The sequence below is a fragment of the Salmo salar genome, chromosome ssa15 (assembly GCF_905237065.1).
Source record: "Salmo salar chromosome ssa15, Ssal_v3.1, whole genome shotgun sequence".
Classification (NCBI taxonomy): domain Eukaryota; kingdom Metazoa; phylum Chordata; class Actinopteri; order Salmoniformes; family Salmonidae; genus Salmo; species Salmo salar.
The window spans coordinates 57,507,494-57,526,370 of NC_059456.1; the positions used below are offsets into that span (position 1 = coordinate 57,507,494).

Genomic DNA, 18,877 nt, shown 5'->3' on the forward strand with positions numbered 1-18,877 from the left:
ACATTCCCTGCTGTTGGGATCATTTGAATGCATAGATGTTGTAGGATATATTTGAGTAGCAAATTAACGTTTTTTTAATGAAATTGCAACAGTCAAATTAATCACAATACCCAGATATAGACCTAGCTAGGAAACAGTCCTTCTCGTTTGAACAGTGCAATTAATTTAGTCAGCATAAGCCAAACGTAAATGGAGAATAAGATGAGGCCTACAGTGGAATACACAAAACTGATCCAAATCCAGAATTGAAGGAAAACGAAATTCATATGATCATTCCAATGTAGCCAGTACCTTGTGGGTTTATCCTCAGTGTATGAATTTTTATTTTATTTAACTAGGCAAGTCAGTTAAGAACAAATTCGTATTTATAATGACGGCCTAGGAACAGTGGGTTGCCTGCCTAATTCAGGGGCAGAACGACAGATTTTTACATTGTCAGCTCGTGGATTCGATCTCGCAACTTTTCGGTAACCGGCCCAACGCTCTAACCAGATTTTTTTTTAAAACGGTATAATAATGAAGATGTGAATTCGGGCAGATGCAGTTCATTTGACGGGTGCAGTGCGAGGATTTAAATATACAGTGGTCTATATACAGCATTGGTGCAGTGAGAGCAGTAGGTTGTATCTTTGATAACCCGACTGGTTTAGGGGCCTGGGAGGCTCGATCCGGAGGTCTCCCATGATATCCTGCGGCTGGGGCTTTGTCGCTTAGCAACATATCAAACTTTCTCCAGCTGAGCTTCCAGTAAAAACAAACGTGCTCTCCCAAGTCATGTAGCTAGCTAACACTGTCACTTATTTCAGCTAATAGTTCAGGTGAGTCAACGTCTACGACACAGCCGGAATGTCAAAAGGTCCACCAAAGAAAAAGGAGTTGTCCTCCAGCCGAGTCACTTCATCACAAGGACAGACACCAAATAAAGAGTAAGATTGGTTTGATGGTCAAGCTTGCTCTAGTATCTATGCCCTACTGGTCGTTATTTATCATGTCAAGCAACTCTTAAATTCTCGGATTTCAAATGATTTGCCATGGTGTTACATGTTATGTGTTGTTGTCACTGTCATAGGTAGCTATTCAGCTAATTGCAAAGTACACAGCAACGTTAGCTAGCTAATGTGTGAACTTGTTGGCAAGGTATGACAGGTGTCAATCAATCATAATGCCCCCCCCCTCATTATCTTTGCTGGGGCTTTCTATAGTATATTTAAGCAATAAAGCCCGAGGGGGTGTGGTATATGGTCAATATACCACGGCTAAGTGCTGTTCCGCACTACGCAACACGGAGTGCCTGGCAATAGCCCTTAGCCTGGTAAATTGGCCATATACCACAAAACCCCGATGCCTTATTGCTATTATAAGGCACGATGCTATATAACGTATTTTAATGGGCTACTTCAAACCATATTTTCTTCAGATTGAAATACTGTCAAAAATACTGTCAGACTGATTTGTAATAGACTGCCATAGCCCCAATTTTAGAAAAATGGTGGGGTCGCGAAAAGAAATTGATATCAAAATGGGGTCGCAGGCTGACCTCTGAGGTCACCTCCTAAGGAAATTACCTCGACAACAGCATTTTCGGCAGTTAAATGCAACAACAAAACAGTATTTATTAAAATGCAATCTATTCATATGTTTTTTGAACACTATCATTTATTTGAAAGCCTGATAGCTTTATCTTTAGTTTAGGGTTGACGCAGCTCGTTGGCCGTTAGCCAAGTTCAAAGCATATGATTTCATCATCTGGTATTTACCACCTTCCCACTTGGTTTTGAACACAGTATAATGTAGCGTGGCCAGGGAGCAGTCTGACAGGGGCTAGGTAGCTTACTGCGTTACGTGATTTGTCACTTCTGTCTACTTTGCTTGAGCTCCACGAAATTTGAACCTCAGCCAGAAAAAAGTAGCTAAGGTCTCCTAATTTTAAACACTTCAGGATTTAAACGCCCATTTTCACCATCCTACTCGCTAGCTAGTTCTATAAGCCCTGCTTCTTGTTATTGTGGACATTTATGTAGCTAACGTTAGCCTGCAAGCTGGCATTAATTATCTGTAGCTTCAGGGCTCTTGCTCTGCTCTCACTTTACAAAAGCGCACAACCACTGAGTTTCACGAACAAGCTGTACACGGGGCAACTTGCCAGGGTTCCGCTTTGAAATCCTTGGCCCGCGGCTCTCCCAATCCAAGTTACATATAGTATGATGAAGGGAGTCAGTACATGATTGTGTCGATAGCACCACCAACGACAATGTATTGGTAGTAATAATAATGTATAGCCTAAACAGTGCTGTGACTAGAGGTCTATGCCCTGCTGCCACAAATCACTGGAGCGATGAGAGGAGTTACTTGAACAGGATTGATACATTTGGACATCAATTTTATATCATCTTGGGTTTATGGATACCACAACATGGCTGGTGTGGCACTACAACACACACCTGTTTATTGGTGTCAAATCTGAATCATGCTTGTTTGTGGTTACACCCCAGAGTATCATCCCTGGTGGCTAGTGCCTCAGAGGGCCCAGGAGAGCTGAGGAGATGCCGCTACCCCATCTGGCCGGAGTGGAGTGAGGCAGAGGTCAACACAGAGAAATGGGATGCGGCCAAGGGCGCTAAGGATGGAAAGATGGGGAAGAGTCCATTTTTGGTGAGTATTGATGGATTGGGCCTAGTGAAAATCATATAGGATCTAGGCTATCCATCTATGGATTGATTTCATAGATACTGTAGCCTGCAGTGCCTCATGTTTATTTCGCAGGTTAGCATTTTTTGTCATGAATCTTGTTCTGGAGGCAGCTCTGCAGAATGGGTACTAGCTGGTACAGCCTCAAAGTCATAAAATCAGATTTAAAACCTAACGTTAACCATGCTGCTAACCCTAATGCCTAACCCTAACCTTAAATTAAGACCAACAAGTTCATTTTTCTTTGAGTTTTTACAATATAGCAAATGTTGACTTTACAGCTGGCCTATCTAAGGGAAAAATCGCTCCAGGACAAGACTCATGATAATAAACATCAACCTGAGTTTCTTTGGCTCTTTTTTCTTTTTGGGGGTAACTGCAGATAGATTGTAGCTTTCATCAATGTACATTTCTGCATCATTTCCAATCCACCATATATTTTTTGTAAATATATACACATACACAGTACATACAGAAAGTTTTCAGACCCCTTGACTTTTTCCACGTTGTTACGTTGTTAGGTTACAATCGTTTAAATTGTTTTTTTCTACATACAATACCCCATCATTCTACATACAATACCCCATAATGACATAGCAAAAACAGGTTTTTAGAAATGTTTGCAAATGTATTAAAAATAAACTGAAATATCACATTTACACAAGTATTCAGACCCTTTAATCAGTACTTTGTTGAAGCACCGTTGGCTGCGATTACAGTCTAGAGTCTTCTTGGGTATAATGCTACAAGCTTGGCACACCTGTATTTGGGGAGTTTCTCACATTCTTCTCTGCAGATCCTCTCAAGGTCTGTCAGGTTGGATGGGGAGCGTTGCTGCACAGCTATTTTCAGGTCTCTCCAGGGATGTTCGATCGGGTTCATGTCTGGGCTCTGGCTGTGCAATTCAAGGAAATTCAGAGACTTGTCCCGAAGCCACTCCTGCGTTGTCTTGGCTGTGTGCTTAGGGTCGTTGTCCTGTTGGAAGGTGAACCTTCGCCCCAGTCTGAGATAGTGGAGAAGGTTTTCATCAAGGATCTCTGTACTTTGCTCCGTTCATCTTTGCCTCGATAATGACTAGTATCCCAGTCCCTGCCACTGAAAAACATCCCCACAGTATGATGCTGCCACCACCATGCTTCACCGTAGGGGTGGTGGCAGGTTTCCTCCAGACGTGACACTTGACATTGAGGCCAAATAGTTCAATCTTGGTTTCATCAGACCAGAGAATATTGTCTCTTATGGTCTAATAGTCTTTAGGTACTTTTTGGCAAACTCCAAGCAGGCTGTCATGTGCCTTTTACTGAGGAGTGGCTTCCGTCTGGCCACTACCATAAAAGCCAGATTGGTGGAGTGCTACAGAGATGGTTGTACTTCTGGAAGGTTCTCCCATCTCCACAGAGGAACTCTAGAGCTCTGTCAGTGTGACCTTCGGGTTCTTGGTCACCTCCCTGACCGAAATGAGCAATCCCTCGATTGCTCATTTCGGCCGGGCAGCCAGCTCTAGGATGAATCTTGGCGGTTCCAAACTTCTTCCATTTAAGAATGATAAAGGCAACTGTGTTCTTGGTATCCTTCTCCAGATCTGTGCCTCGACACAATCCTGTCTCGGCACTCTACGGGCAATTCCTTCGACCTCAGGGCTTGGTTTTTGCTCTGACATGCACTGTTAACTGTGGGACCTTACATAGACAGGTATGTGCCTTTCCAAGTCATGTCCATCAATAGAATTTACCACAGGTGGACTCCAATCAAGTTGTAGTTTTCTTCAATTTTAGAATAAGGCGTTAACGTAACAAATTGTGGAAAAATTCAAGGTGTCTGAATACTTTCCGAAGGCACTGTATATACAGTACCAGTCAAAAGTTTAGACACACCTACTCATTCAAGGGTTTTTCTTTATTTTTACTATTTTCTACATTGTAGAATAATATCGAAGACATTAAAACTATGAAGTAACACATATGGAATCATAGGCTGTGCAAAGCTATCATCAGGGCAAAGGGTGGCTATTTGAAGAATCTCAAATATAAAATATATTTTGATTTGTTTAACACTTTTTGGGTTACTACATGATTCCATATGTGTTAATTCATAGTTTTGATGTCTTCACTGTTATTCTACAATGTAGACAATAGTAAAAATGAAGAAAAACCCTTGAATGAGTAGGTGTTCTTAAACTTTTGACCGGTAGTGTACAGTTGAAGTTGGAAGTTTACATACACTTAGGTTGGAGTCATTAAAACTTGTTTTTCAACCAATCCACAAATTTCTTGTTAACAAACTATAATTTTGGCAAGTCTGTTTGTACATCTACTTTGTGCATGACACGAGTAATTTTTCCAACAATTTTTTGCAGACAGATTATTTCACTTATAACTCACTGTATCACAATTCCAGTGGGTCAGAAGTTTACATACTCTAAATTGACTGTGCCTTTACACAGCTTGGAAAATTCCAGAAAATGATGTCATGGCTTTAGAAGCTTCTGATAGGCTAATTGACATCATTTGAGTCAGTTGAAGATGTACCTGTGGATGTATTTCAAGGCCTACCTTCATACTCAGTGCCTCTTTGCTTGACATCATGGGAAAATCTAAAGAAATCAGCCAAGACCTCAGGAAAAAATTGTAGACCTCCACAGGTCTGGTTCATCCTTGGGAGCAATTTCCAAATGCCTGAAGGTACCACGTTCATCTGTACAAACAATAGTACACAAGTATGAACATCATGGGACCACGCAGCCATCATACCGCTCAGGAAGGAGACGCGTTCTGTCTCCTAGAGATGAATATACTTTGGTGCGAAAAGTGCAAATCAATCCCAGAACAACAGCAAAGGACCTTGTGAAGATGCTGGAGGAAACAGGTAAAAGTATCTCTATCCACAGTAAAATGAGTCCTATATCGACATAACCTGAAAGGCTGCTCAGCAAGGAAGAAGCCACTGCTCCAAAACCGCCATAAAAAAGCCACACTACGGTTTGCAACTGCACATGGGGACAAAGATCGTACTATTTGGAGAAATGTCCTCTGGTCTGATGAAACAAAAATAGAACTGTTTGGCCATAATGACCATCGTTATGTTTGGAGGAAAAAGGGGGATGCTTGCAAGCCGAAGAACACCATCCCAACCATGAAGCACGGGGGTGGCAGCATCATGTTGTGGGTGTGCTTTGCTGCAGGAGGGACTGGTGCACATCACAAAATAGATGGCATCATGAGGAAGTAAAATTATGTGGAGATATTGAAGCAACATCTCAAGACATCAGTCAGGAAGTTCAAGCTTGGTCGCAAATGGTTCTTCCAAATGGATAATGACCCCAAGCATAAATGGCAAAATGGCTTAAGGACAACAAAGTCAAGGTATTGGAGTGGCCATCACAAAGCCCTTACCTCAATCCATAGAAGATTTGTGGGCAGAACTGAAAAAGGGTGTGCGAGCAAGGAGGCCTACAAACCTGACTCAGTTACATCAACTCTGTCAGGAGGAATGGGCCAAAATTCACCCAACTTATTGTGGGAAGTTAAACAATTTAAAGGCAATGCTACCAAATACTAATTGAGTGTATGTAAACTTCTGACCCACTGGGAATGTGATGAAATAAATAAAAGCTGAAATAAATCATTCGCTCTACTATTATTCCTAACTGACCTAAAACAGGGAGTTTTTACTATGATTAAATGTCAGGAATTGTGAAAAACTGAGTTTAAATGTACACTGCTCAAAAAAATAAAGGGAACACTAAAATAACACATCCTAGATCTGAATGAATGAAATAATCTTATTAAATACTTTTTTCTTTACATAGTTGAATGTGCTGACAACAAAATCACACAAAAATAATCAATGGAAATCCAATTTATCAACCCATGGAGGTCTGGATTTGGAGTCACACTCTAAATTAAAGTGGAAAACCACACTACAAGCTGATCCAACTTTGATGTAATGTCCTTAAAACAAGTCAAAATGAGGCTCAGTAGTGTGTGTATGACCTCCCTACAATGCCTGGGCATGCTCCTGATGAGGTGGCGGATGGTCTCCTGAGGGATCTCCTCCCAGACCTGGACTAAAGCATCCGCCAACTCCTGGACAGTCTGTGGTGCAACGTGGCGTTGGTGGATGGAGCGAGACATGATGTCCCAGATGTGCTCAATTGGATTCAGGTCTGGGGAACGGGCGGGCCAGTCCATAGCATCAATGCCTTCCTCTTGCAGGAACTGCTGACACACTCCAGACACATGAGGTGCCTGTATGACCTCCCTACAATGCCTGGGCATGCTCCTGATGAGGTGGCGGATGGTCTCCTGAGGGATCTCCTCCCAGACCTGGACTAAAGCATCCGCCAACTCCTGGACAGTCTGTGGTGCAACGTGGCGTTGGTGGATGGAGCGAGACATGATGTCCCAGATGTGCTCAATTGGATTCAGGTCTGGGGAACGGGCGGGCCAGTCCATAGCATCAATGCCTTCCTCTTGCAGGAACTGCTGACACACTCCAGACACATGAGGTCTAGCATTGTCTTGCATTAGGAGGAACCCAGGGCCGTCTGCACCAGCATATGGTCTCACAAGGGGTCTGAGGATCTCATCTCGGTACCTAATGGCAGTCAGGCTACCTCTGGCGAGCACATGGAGGGCTGTGCGGCCCCCCCAAAGAAATGCCACCCCACACCATGACTGACCCACCGCCAAACCGGTCATGCTGGAGGATGTTGCAGGCAGCAGAACGTTCTCCACGGCATCTCCAGACTGTCACGTCTGTCACGTGCTCAGTGTGAACCTGCTTTCATCTGTGAAGAGCACAGGGCGCCAGTGGCGAATTTGCCAATCTTGGTGTTCTCTGGCAAATGCCAAACGTCCTGCACGGTGTTGGTCTGTAAGCACAACCCCCACCTGTGGACGTCGGGCCCTCATACCACCCTCATGGAGTCTGTTTCTGACCGTTTGAGCAGACACATGCACATTTGTGGCCTGCCGGAGGTCATTTTGCAGGGCTCTGGCAGTGCTCCTCCTTGCACAAAGGCAGAGGTAGCGGTCCTGCTGCTGGGTTGTTGCCCTCCTACGGCCTCCTCCACGTCTCCTGATGTACTGGCCTGTCGCCTGGTAGCGCCTCCATGCTCTAGACTCTACGCTGACAGACACAGCAAACCTTCTTGCCACAGCTCGCATTGATGTGCCATCCTGGTTGAGCTGCACTACCTGATCCACTTGTGTGGGTTGTTGACTCCGTCTCATGCTACCACTAGAGTGAAAGCACCGCCAGCATTCAAAAGTGACCAAAACATCAGCCAGGAAGCATAGGAACTGAGAAGTGGTCTGTGGTTACCACCTGCAGAACCACTCCTTTATTGGGGTTGTCTTGCTAATTGCCTATAATTTCCACCTGTTGTCTATTCCATTTGCACAACAGCATGTGAAATTTATTGTCAATCAGTGTCGCTTCCTAAGTGGACAGTTTGATTTCACAGAAGTGTGATTGAATTGGAGTTACATTGTGTTGTTTAATTGTTCCCTTTATTTTTTTGAGCAGTATATTTGGCTACGGTGTATTTAAACTTCCGACTTCAACTCTACATAACATTCTAACATTCCCCTCAAAAAATGTTGAACTAGGAATAGCTATAGTCCTTGGTTCACTCCAGACCTGTCTGCCCTTGACCAGCACAAAAACATCCTGTGGCGTTCTGCATTCGCATCGAATAGCCCCCGTGATATGCAACTTGTCAGGGAAGTTAGGAACAAATATACATAGGCAGTTAGAAAAGCTAACGCTAGCTTTTTCAAACAGAAATGTGCATCCTGTAGTACAAACTCAAAGTTCTGGGACACTGTAAAGTCCATGGAGAATAAGAGCACCTTCTCCCAGCTGCCCACTGCTTTGAGGCTAGGAAACACTGTTACCACTGATAAATCCACTATAATTGAGAATTTCAATAAGCATTTCTCTACGGCTGGCCATGCTTTCCACCTGGCTACCCCTACCCCAGTCAACTGCCCGGCACCCTCCACAGCAACCCGCCAATGCCCCCACCATTTCTCCTTCACCCAAATCCAGATAGCTGATGTTCTGAAAGAGCTGCAAAATCTGGACCCATACAAATCAGCCGGGCTAGACAATCTGGACCCTCTCTTTCTAAAATTATCTGCCGAAATTGTTGCAACCCCTATTACTAGCCTGTTCAACCTCTCTTTTATATCGTCTGAGATTCCCAAAGATTGGAAAGCTGCCGTGGTCATCCCCCTCTTCAAAGGGGGTGACACTCTAGACCCAAACTGCTACAGACCTATATCTATCCTACCCTGCCTTTCTAAGGTCTTCGAAAGCCAAGTTAACAAACAGATTACCGACCATTTCGAATCCCACCGTACCTTCTCCGCTATGCAATCTGGTTTCAGAGCTAGTCATGGGTGCACCTCAGCCACGCTCTAGGTCCTAAACGACATCATAACCGCCATCGATAAGAGACATTACTGTGCAGCCGTATTCATCGACCTGGCCAAGGCTTTCGACTCTGTCAATCACCACATTCTTATTGGCAGACTCGACAGCCTTAGTTTCTCAAATGATTGCCTCGCCTGGTTTATCAACTACTTCTCAGACAGAGTTCAGTGTGTCAAATCGGAGGGCCTGTTGTCCGGACCTCTGGCAGTCTCTATGGGTTTGCCACAGGGTTCAATTCTCGGGCCGACTCTCTTCTCTGTATACATCAATGATGTTGCTCTTGCTGCTGGTGATTCTCAGATCCACCTCTACGCGGACGACACCATTCTGTATACTTCTGGCCCATCTTTGGACACTGTGTTAACTAACCTCCAGACGAGCTTCAATGCCATACAACTCTCCTTCCGTGGCCTCCAACTGCTATTAAACGCAAGTAAAACTAAATGCCTGCTCTTCAATCGATCACTGCCCGTACCTGCTCGCCTGTCCAGCATCACTACTCTGGACTGCTCTGACTTAGAATACGTGGACAACTACAAATACCTGGGTGTCTGGTTAGACTGTAAACTCTCCTTCCAGACTCACATTAAGCATCTCCAATCCAAAATTAAATCTAGAATCTGCTTCTTTTATCACAACAAAGCATCCTTCACTCATGCTGCCAAACATACCCTCGTAAAACTGACCATCCTACCGATCCTCGACTTCGGTGATGTCATCTATAAAATAGCCTCCAACACTCTACTCAACAAACTGGATGCAGTCTATCACAGTGCCTTCCGTTTTGTCACCAAAGCCCCATACACTACCCACCATTGTACGCTCTCGTTGGTTGGCCCTCGCTTCATACCCACTGGCTACAGGTTATCTACAAGTCTCTGCTAGGTAAAGCCCCGCCTTATCTCAGCTCACTGGTCATCATAGCAGCACCCACTCGTAGCACGCGCTCCAGCAGGTATATCTCACTGGTCAACCCCAAAGCCAATTCCTCCTTTGGTCCTCTTTCCTTCCTGTTCTCTGCTGCCAATGACTGGAACGATCTGCAAAAATCTCTGAAGCTGGAGACTCATATCTCCCTCACTAGCTTTAAGCACCAGCTGTCAGAGCAGCTCACAGATCACTGTACCTGTACATAGCCCATCTGTAAACAGCCCATCTATCTGCCTACCTCATCCCCATACTGTATTTATAATTATCTTGCTCCTTTGCATCCCAGTATCTCTACTTGCACATTCATCTTCTGCACATCTACCATTCCAGTGTTTAATTGCTATATTGTAATTTCTTCGCCACCATGGCCTATTTATTGCCTTAACTTACCTCATTTGCACTCACTGTATATAGACTTTGTGTTTTCTTTTGTTCTACTGCATTATTGACTGTATGTTTTGTTTATTTCATGTGTAACTCTGTATTGTTGTATGTGTCGAATTGCTATGCTTTATCTTGGCCAGGTCGCAGTTGCAAATGAGAACTTGTTCTCAACTAGCCTACCTGGTTAAATAAAGGTGAAATAAAATAAAAATTGTTTGCAAGAATTTTGTATAATAATTTAATTAGAAATATTCTACGTTTTGATTTCGGCGTTTAGCTTATCAGTTAGTAAACAATGTGCCATGGTATCGGTACATCGCAAATCTCTTCCCAACTATTTTGTAGTCTATAGTTGTCAATTCTTTGGTCCTTCAATGAAACTGGTATACTTTTTTATTTATCACAATTTTCATTAACGTTTCTTTGGCTCTGTTTACAGCCATTCTTTGAGGATCCAGAGGGAAAGGTCGAGCTGCCTCTGTTGCTGAAAGTGCACTCATGGAAGCGCCCTTCAGAGCACATACTCACCAAGGTAAGGGTACTTCTTCAGGACATGGCCTTGGATGGTGCATCACACAGTCTACATCCAACATCGAGGACACAGAGGATGCAAAGTACTAGATATACTCAGGGCCAGTGGTATAAAGTACCACTTAAGTCGTTTTTTGGGGTATGTGTACTTTACTATTTTTATATTTTGACAACTGTTATATTTATGCCACTACATTCCTGAATACAATAATATACTTTTTACTTCATACATTTTCTCTGACACGCAAAAGTACTCGTTACATTTCGAGTGCTTCACACAGTTATCAAGAGAAATCCCTGGTCATCCGTACTGCCTCTGATCTGGCCGACTCACTAAACACAAATTCTTTGTTTGTAAATGATTGTCAAAGCCAGACTGCTGCCTTGGCTATATATACATTTAAAAAAAATGTGCCGTCTGGTTGGCTTGATATAAGGAATAAGAAGTTATTTATATTTTTACTTTTGATACTTAAGTATATTTTGGCAATTACATTTTCTATTGATGCTTAAGTATATTTAAAACCAAATACTTAGACTTTTTCTCAAGTAGCATTTTATTGGGTCTCTTTTACTTGAGTCATTTTCTATTAAGGTATCTTTACTTTTACTTAAGTATGACAGTTGGGTACTTTTTCCACCACTGCTCAGGGCCTTCAGTATATCCTTTTCATCATACAGACTGCCGCCTTAAAGTCGACACTGCAAAGAGACTGCACAAGAACAGAATGTTCCACTATAGTAAGCTACATGTACAGTATATCACAAAGTTCAGCCGAGTGCCATATATAGCCAGACCACTCAGGGCCATCTTATCAGGTAGTGTGCCGAAATGTATGGCTGTTAACAAAAAGTAACTATCTCTGTCTCTGTCTGTCTGTTTGTCTGTACAACACTGAGTAATTAAGCTTCCTGCGTCTTCCGCTCAACAATGTGAAGAACGTTACATTCATTCTGTATAAAATGAAACGCACATGAATACCCAATTAAGCACAGATGTGACAGCTGTTCTGTTTCTTCCTTCCACTCTCCACCATCCTATTCTAGAACCCCTTAATTGACGGAATAAGTTGAGGTGTAGGTTATGTACGGTTGCCATGACAATGGAAGGGCCATCCATGGATGGATGGATGGAGGGAGAGAGAGAGTGAGAGAGAAGAAAAAAAATATAATCTCCCTTGAAGGCTCTCTCTTCACGATCGATGGAGTCTTTTAATTCGTATTTGATTAGTGGTCTGTTGGAGTCTCTTAACTCCCTAATCCAATATTCATTGCAAACATGTCCTCTTGAAGAATCCTGGATAAAGTATGGTGGACTTTATCTTTAAAATGATTGAGTTTCATGATTATTTCAATTTTACTTGGGTAACCTGTTTTTCAGAGGGTAATTTAGTAAACTTCCCAACGCCGCTTTACAAAATGTGTCTGCGTAATGCTTAATTTTGCAGTTTAGTAACTTTCAGGACATTGTTGACTGCACAGAGCCCAGGCGTCCATCACTTTAGAAGTGGGAAAAGGGGATGTTTGATGCATCATAGAAATGCACTGTTTCCATAGTTTTGTTCCCATGTTAAAAACATTTCATGCATTTTATACTAGCCTCCGGTAATAGTGGAGAACGAATCATCATTTGACCTGACCGCAGCCAATGAACATCTGCTCTGCAGTGAGGTAAGCGCTCTCCACACACTTTACTTTACTTACCTTTTCATAAAGGCTTATCACACTGTTGTCATCTAACAGTGATTTCTGATTTCCAGTAATGAAGGGACCCTAGATTATGCGATTGATTTGGTTAATTTAAAGTAATTTACTCATTAATAAATTGATTGTTTTGTTTTTTTCCCATTATGTCCCTCTTCCCAGCTCTTCAGGTGGATAGTGAGTGAAATCTACATAGTGTGGAAGATCTATAATGGGACGTCAGTAGAGCAGGGGTCTGATGTCTGGAAGCCTTGGGAACACATCTACTCCCTGTGTAAGGTGGTCAAGGGACACATGCCTCTCTATAACGTCTATGGGAAGTACGTGGTCAAACTATACTGGATGGTGAGTGATAGGGGTATTCAAAACAGATTATAGGCCCCCTGGACTCAGTCTTCATTGAGAGCACTTTTTAGTCCAGGAATATAGGCTTAATCTGGGTCCGTTAATCTGGGACTGTGAAACTGCTCCGTCCTATAGACTATCGTGTTATTAGCATGGAATGTTTTCCACTTTACGAGATACAGTAAATTCTACTCTATTTGTAGCTTCCAAATGTTTTAATTCACCTTCAAGTTCTTACCATGTTAAATCATGTCTGAACGTCCCTCATACCCTGAGGTTGCTAAGACACAAAAATATTGTCAGCTCATTTCCACCGGTGCACCTAGGAGATAAAGACAATCCATAATTCATTTCAGTGGGCTGCACAGAGAGTGGAGGACGCAGAAGCAGCCCAGCCTCATCCACTCAGGCACGAATCAATCAGTCTCGCTGCTGTGTTAATATGAGGAGGCTTTGCAAATCGTCCGATGAATTGATAAGGTTTAACAGGAGGAATCTGCCTCAGGATATCACTGTGGGACACCTTTATGACAGCATGGCGGTGGCACTCAGTCATGCTATGGGTCTTGCTGTATTGTGGGGTAATTCCAAAGCAATGTCAGTAGTCGGTATGAGGTTTGATGATACATAGATTGCAGTGGAGGCTGGTGGGAGGAGCTATAGAAGGATGGGCTCGTTGTAGTGGCTGGAATGGAATAACGGAACAGAGTCAAAGATGTGGTTTCCATATGTTTGATGTGTTTGATTCCGTTGAATTGATTCCATTCCAGCCATTACAATTAGACCATCCTCCTATAGCTCCTCCCACCAGCCTCCACTGATACAGTGCCCGCGGAAAGTATTCAAACTCCTTGACTTTTTCCACATTTTGTTGTGATACAGCCTGAATTTTAAAGGGATTAAATCGTGATTTTTTTTTTCTTTTCATTCGCCTACACACTACCCCATAATGTCAAAGTAGAATTGTTTTTTTGTTTTTTTACAAATGAATTAAAAAGGAAAAGCTTAAATGTATTGAGTCAATAATAACTCCTTTTTTTATGACAAGCATAAATAAATGTAGGACTAACAATGTGCACAACAGGTCCCATAATACGTTGCATGGACTCACTCTGTGTGCAATAATAGTGTTTAACACTTTTTTGAATGACTACCTCATCTCATCTGTACCCCACATATACAGTGCAATGATCTGTAAGGTCCCTCAGATGAGCAGTGAATTTCAAACACAGATTCAACCACGAAGACCAGGGAGGTTTTCCAATGCCTTGCAAATTTGGGCACCTATTGGTAGAAGGGTAATAAAAAAAAAAGCAGACATTGACTATCCCTTTGAGCATGGCGAAGTTATTCATTACAATTTGCATGGTATATCAATACACCCAGTCACTACAAAGATGCAGGCCTCCTTCCTAACTCAGTTACCAGAGAGGAACGAAACCGGTTAGGGATTTCACATTGAGGCCAATGGTGACAGGAAAACAGTTAGAGTTTAATGGCTAATATAGGAGAGAACTGAGGATGTATCAACAACATTATACTTAGTCCACAATACTAACCTAAGTCAGAATGAAAAGAAGGAAGCCTGTACAAAATAAAAGGCACTAAAGCAGGGGTGGGCAACTCCAGTCCTCGAGGGCCTGATTGGTGTCACACTTTTTCTCCATCCCTAATCAAATTGCATTCTAAGCTGAAGATCATGATTAGGTGATTATTGGAGTCAGGTGTGTTAGCTGGGGCAAACTGTGTCACCAATCAGGCCCTCGAGGACTGGAATTGCCCACCCCTGCACTAAAGTAATATTACAAAAAATGTGGCAAAGCAATTCACTTTTGTCCTGACTACAAAGTGTTATGTTTTGGGGCAAATCCAATACAACACAAACACATTACTGAGTACCACTTTCCATATTTTTCAAGCATAGTGGTGGTTGCATCATGTTATGGTTATGCTTGTAATCATTAAGGGCTGGGGAGTTTTTCAGTATAAAAAGAAACAGATCGGAGCTACTATAAGCACAGGCAAAACCCTAGAGAAAAACTGGGTTCAGTGTGCTTTCCACCAGACACTGGGAAATTAATTCACCTTTTAGTAGGGCAATAACCTAAAACACAAGGCCAAATCTAAACTGGAGTTCCTTACCAAGAAGACAGTGAATGTTCCTGAGTTGTCAAGTTACAGTTTTGACTTAAAACTTCCTGAAAAACTATTGCAATACCTGAAAATGGTTGTCTAGCAATGATCAACAACCAATTTGACAGAGCTTGAAGAATTTAGAAAATAATAATGGGCAAATGTTGTACAATCTAGGTGTGGAATGCGCTTGAGACTTACTCAGAAATGTGCCTCTACAAAGTAATAACTCAGGGGTGTGAAAACGTATTTAAATTAGATATTTCTGTATTTCATTTTCAATGCATTTGCAAAATGTTCTAAAAATATGTTTTCACTGTCTCATTATGGGGTATTGTGTGTAGATGTGTGAAAAAAGAATGTATCCATTTTGAATTCACAACAAAATGTGTAATAAGTCAAGGGATATGAATACTTTCTGAAGGCACTGTAGGTCTACCACACACTTTGTTTTGTCTGGTCTGTGACGATGCTCACAGTCATGAGACTGTATTTGCAAATAGTCTTTAGGAGTGTGGGTCATATATTTCCTAAACTTGTATTGTGTTTGTCTACTATTCTCGGGTGGTGAAGATAGGCCTATTCCATTTTTATCAAATCGTTGGATTTTCGATGTCGAAAAGAGATGTTTTGGAACGTATCAATCACAACAATAACAAAGAGATTGTGAGGTATAGAAGTATAGGAGGACGAGAGAATGTAACAGTTAAACTCACTGGCAGGCTGACAAGATTGGAGGCAGCAGCTCCCATGCTAAAACTAGCATGCTAACAGATGGATAAGGAGACATAATACGCCATCCTTCTTTCTTTCTTTCTTTCTTTCTTTCTTTCTTTCTTTCTTTCTTTCTTTCTTTCTTTCTTTCTTTCTTTCTTTCTTTCTTTCTTTCTTTCTTTCTTTCTTTCTTTCTTTCTTCCCGTCTCTTTCTCTCGAATGTAACAGTTAAACTCACTGGCAGGCTGACAAGATTGGAGGCAGCAGCTCCCGTGCCAACACTAGCATGCTAACAGATGGATAAGGAGACATAATACGCCATCCTCCTTTCTTTCGTTCGTTCGTTCTTTCTTTCTTTCTTTCTTTCTTTCTTTCTTTCTTTCTTTCTTTCTTTCTTCCCGTCTCTTTCTCTCGTCCCCTCTGCATCTCTCCCTCTCTCTTAATGAAGTTAGCTCCTTCACACCCTGTCCAGTCTCATCTGCAGAAAGGTTGAGCAGCTCCTGAGGGTGATGATTAGGATGGGGGGAGGACAATGAGACAGAGAGAGAGGCACAGCTGTGATCAGTCAGTCAGTCAGATTACACTGTGCGTCTAAAGACTGAAGCTGCACGCCACTGTATTACACTGTAACTCCCACAGACAGCCAGTGGACATAGAGAACACTGAGAGGCTGCCTGTCTGCCACTGGGTTGAAGAGCGCATATGGATTCCTAGAAGGAGAGAGGCAGGGTAAATGGAATGGTGGGAGTAGGAATGTCCATCTTCAATCGCTAAATGGGTTATGAATGAAAAATAAATGGGGTTCCTAGGAAGATTTTCACTTGGCATTTGTGCTGTGTGAGTCCCAGCTCACCGCTTTTTCATCTCTTCCCGTCTGCATTTAATAACTGTGGTAATGCTCTCTGGTGTGTGTGAATCATACTCAAGGGTGCTACTATCAAATACAGTACCTACATGACAAATGGACAATGGATGCCTACACAGCGCTAGCACAGACCAGTCGTTCTTGTTTTAAATAGCAAATCGATTGAAGTCAACACTCCCATATTCTGCCGTTGTCTCAACATTGACTGCCTGGTCAGTGGAAATTTGATTATATCCAGCCTATTAATCAAATCTAAAGAATAAAGAACGATACACTGAAAGTATTGTTACTGTAATGGGCTGGTAAATGAAACCCACTGTTCTCTGTCAATTTCCAATTTCTATTGCTCTCTCTTCCTTGCCTTCTTTCTCCCCTCCTCCTCTCGCTCTATTGTTCCCTCATCTGTTCGCTCTTTTTTTTCTCCCCCTTCTGTCAGGGCTGCTGGAGGAAGATCATGGTGGACGATGCGTTGCCATTTGATGAGGACAACAACCTGCTGCTTCCTGCCACCACCAACCAATCAGAGCTGTGGCCCATGCTGCTGGCCAAGGCCATCATTAAACTGGCCAACACAGAGTGAGTTCAATCATAGTTAAATCCTACTGAAACCTCAAAACCACCCTAAAGAGGGGACACAAACCAACAATCAACTTCAATACAATGACTGTGTATATGAATTGACAAAGCCATCGATCATGTGACACCACCCATATGAAAAAATACTATAGTATACTCTGGTATAAATACTATAGTATTCACTTGTGTTTTTGCGGACTTTACTGTTGTATTGACTGTAGTGTTTTTGCGGACCAAAGTCTGCAGAAACACTACAGTGAATACTGTAGCATTTACTTTAGTAAACTGTAGAATATTGTAGTATTTACAGTTAAAGTTGCACTATGCAGAAATTGCTCCGCCATTTCAGTTTATGTGATAGTATAGTGTAGAGAATCATTGTACCATCTAAACCGCTGTGAAATAGATTTTCCATAACCAAAAATATTGTTTCAGAGGTTTGAAGCTGGTGTAAAAGACACAAAAACAAAACTTAAGAATGGGAAGCATATAAATAGTGGACATAGAAAAGATCTACTGCTTCTTAGACTTGCTTTCAAGTATAACGATATATCTTTACTTCTATGTGAATTTGATTGGGTCACAAAAAGTCACATTTTGCCACTAGCTATAGTATGAATACTGTAGTAAAACAAACTGTAGTATATATTATTGTAACTAATGTAGTGTTTTTGCGGATTGTAGTATTTACTGTAGTGTTTTTGTGCACTGTAATATACTGCAGTATTTACTGTAGTGTTTTTTTCAGATATTTCAGATATTTCTGATATCACTGTAGTATTTACTAGAGTGTATTTATTGTATTATCTTTGACATAGAAGTAGAAGCTTTCTTCTTGTGGAACCACCTACTGGAGAAATGGGCAAATTAAATACTTTTGTATTTACCATAGTTAAAAAAGTGTGTTTTTGCAGTATACAGTTTTACAGTATACTACAGTTTACTACAGAATTCTATAGTAAGTACTGTAGTATTCTATAGTAAACTGTAGTATTTCTTTCATTCCTATGTGAAGACTCAATACCGCATTGAAGTCAAATGAAGTCGGTTAAGACGGCGTCTCATGGAGACATAACATGCACAGTTTGAGCAACTCCAGGAAGTGACGTTGCAGGCTCTGTGTTACCCTCTCTCATTGAGTAACTCAAGTTGAAGGCCAAACTGGGTACTGCAGACTGCCATCAGCAACTAAATGTGCAATTTTTTAATTTTTTTATAAATCAGTTCAAGGACATGCATCTGGTGTATTAGAAGCAATTATTGGCACCATTTTTGTCCCCCCCAAAAAATATGTACACAAAGATTGACCACAAAGATTGACATTTTTCCATTTACTATAATAGGGGATCCTTTTATCTTTAAACAATGCCTGCAGGTCCAAGGTCGGCATTGAACTTCCATAGCTTCAATGAGAGGTGGTAGCCGTTCTCCCCTGGCACACACCCTATTATCAGTCCATAGTACTACCACGGTGCTTAGAAAGCATAACTCTCATTCATTTTTTTATTTTTATTTTTATTTTTTTATTATTGGATAGGACAGAAGTAGAGCGGGAAGATAGAGGAG

The 18,877-nt window shown here is 41.9% G+C and overlaps 1 protein-coding gene across 2 annotated transcripts in view; it reads left to right on the forward strand.

Moving 5' to 3' along the window:
* Positions 1–590: 590 nt before the first annotated feature.
* Positions 591–18,877, forward strand: part of adgb (androglobin) — a 116,991-nt gene continuing 98,704 nt past the window's right edge. The window contains exons 1-7 of one of the 2 annotated variants that reach the window (XM_045695892.1): positions 591–926; positions 2,493–2,652; positions 10,883–10,975; positions 11,626–11,715; positions 12,574–12,645; positions 12,841–13,023; positions 17,172–17,311. In XM_045695892.1, the coding sequence (XP_045551848.1) occupies positions 847–926; positions 2,493–2,652; positions 10,883–10,975; positions 11,626–11,715; positions 12,574–12,645; positions 12,841–13,023; positions 17,172–17,311 (818 nt within the window). In that variant the 5' untranslated portion in view covers positions 591–846. The remainder of the gene's footprint in view (positions 927–2,492; positions 2,653–10,882; positions 10,976–11,625; positions 11,716–12,573; positions 12,646–12,840; positions 13,024–17,171; positions 17,312–18,877) is intronic. The other variant, XM_045695893.1, reaches the window with a different exon arrangement.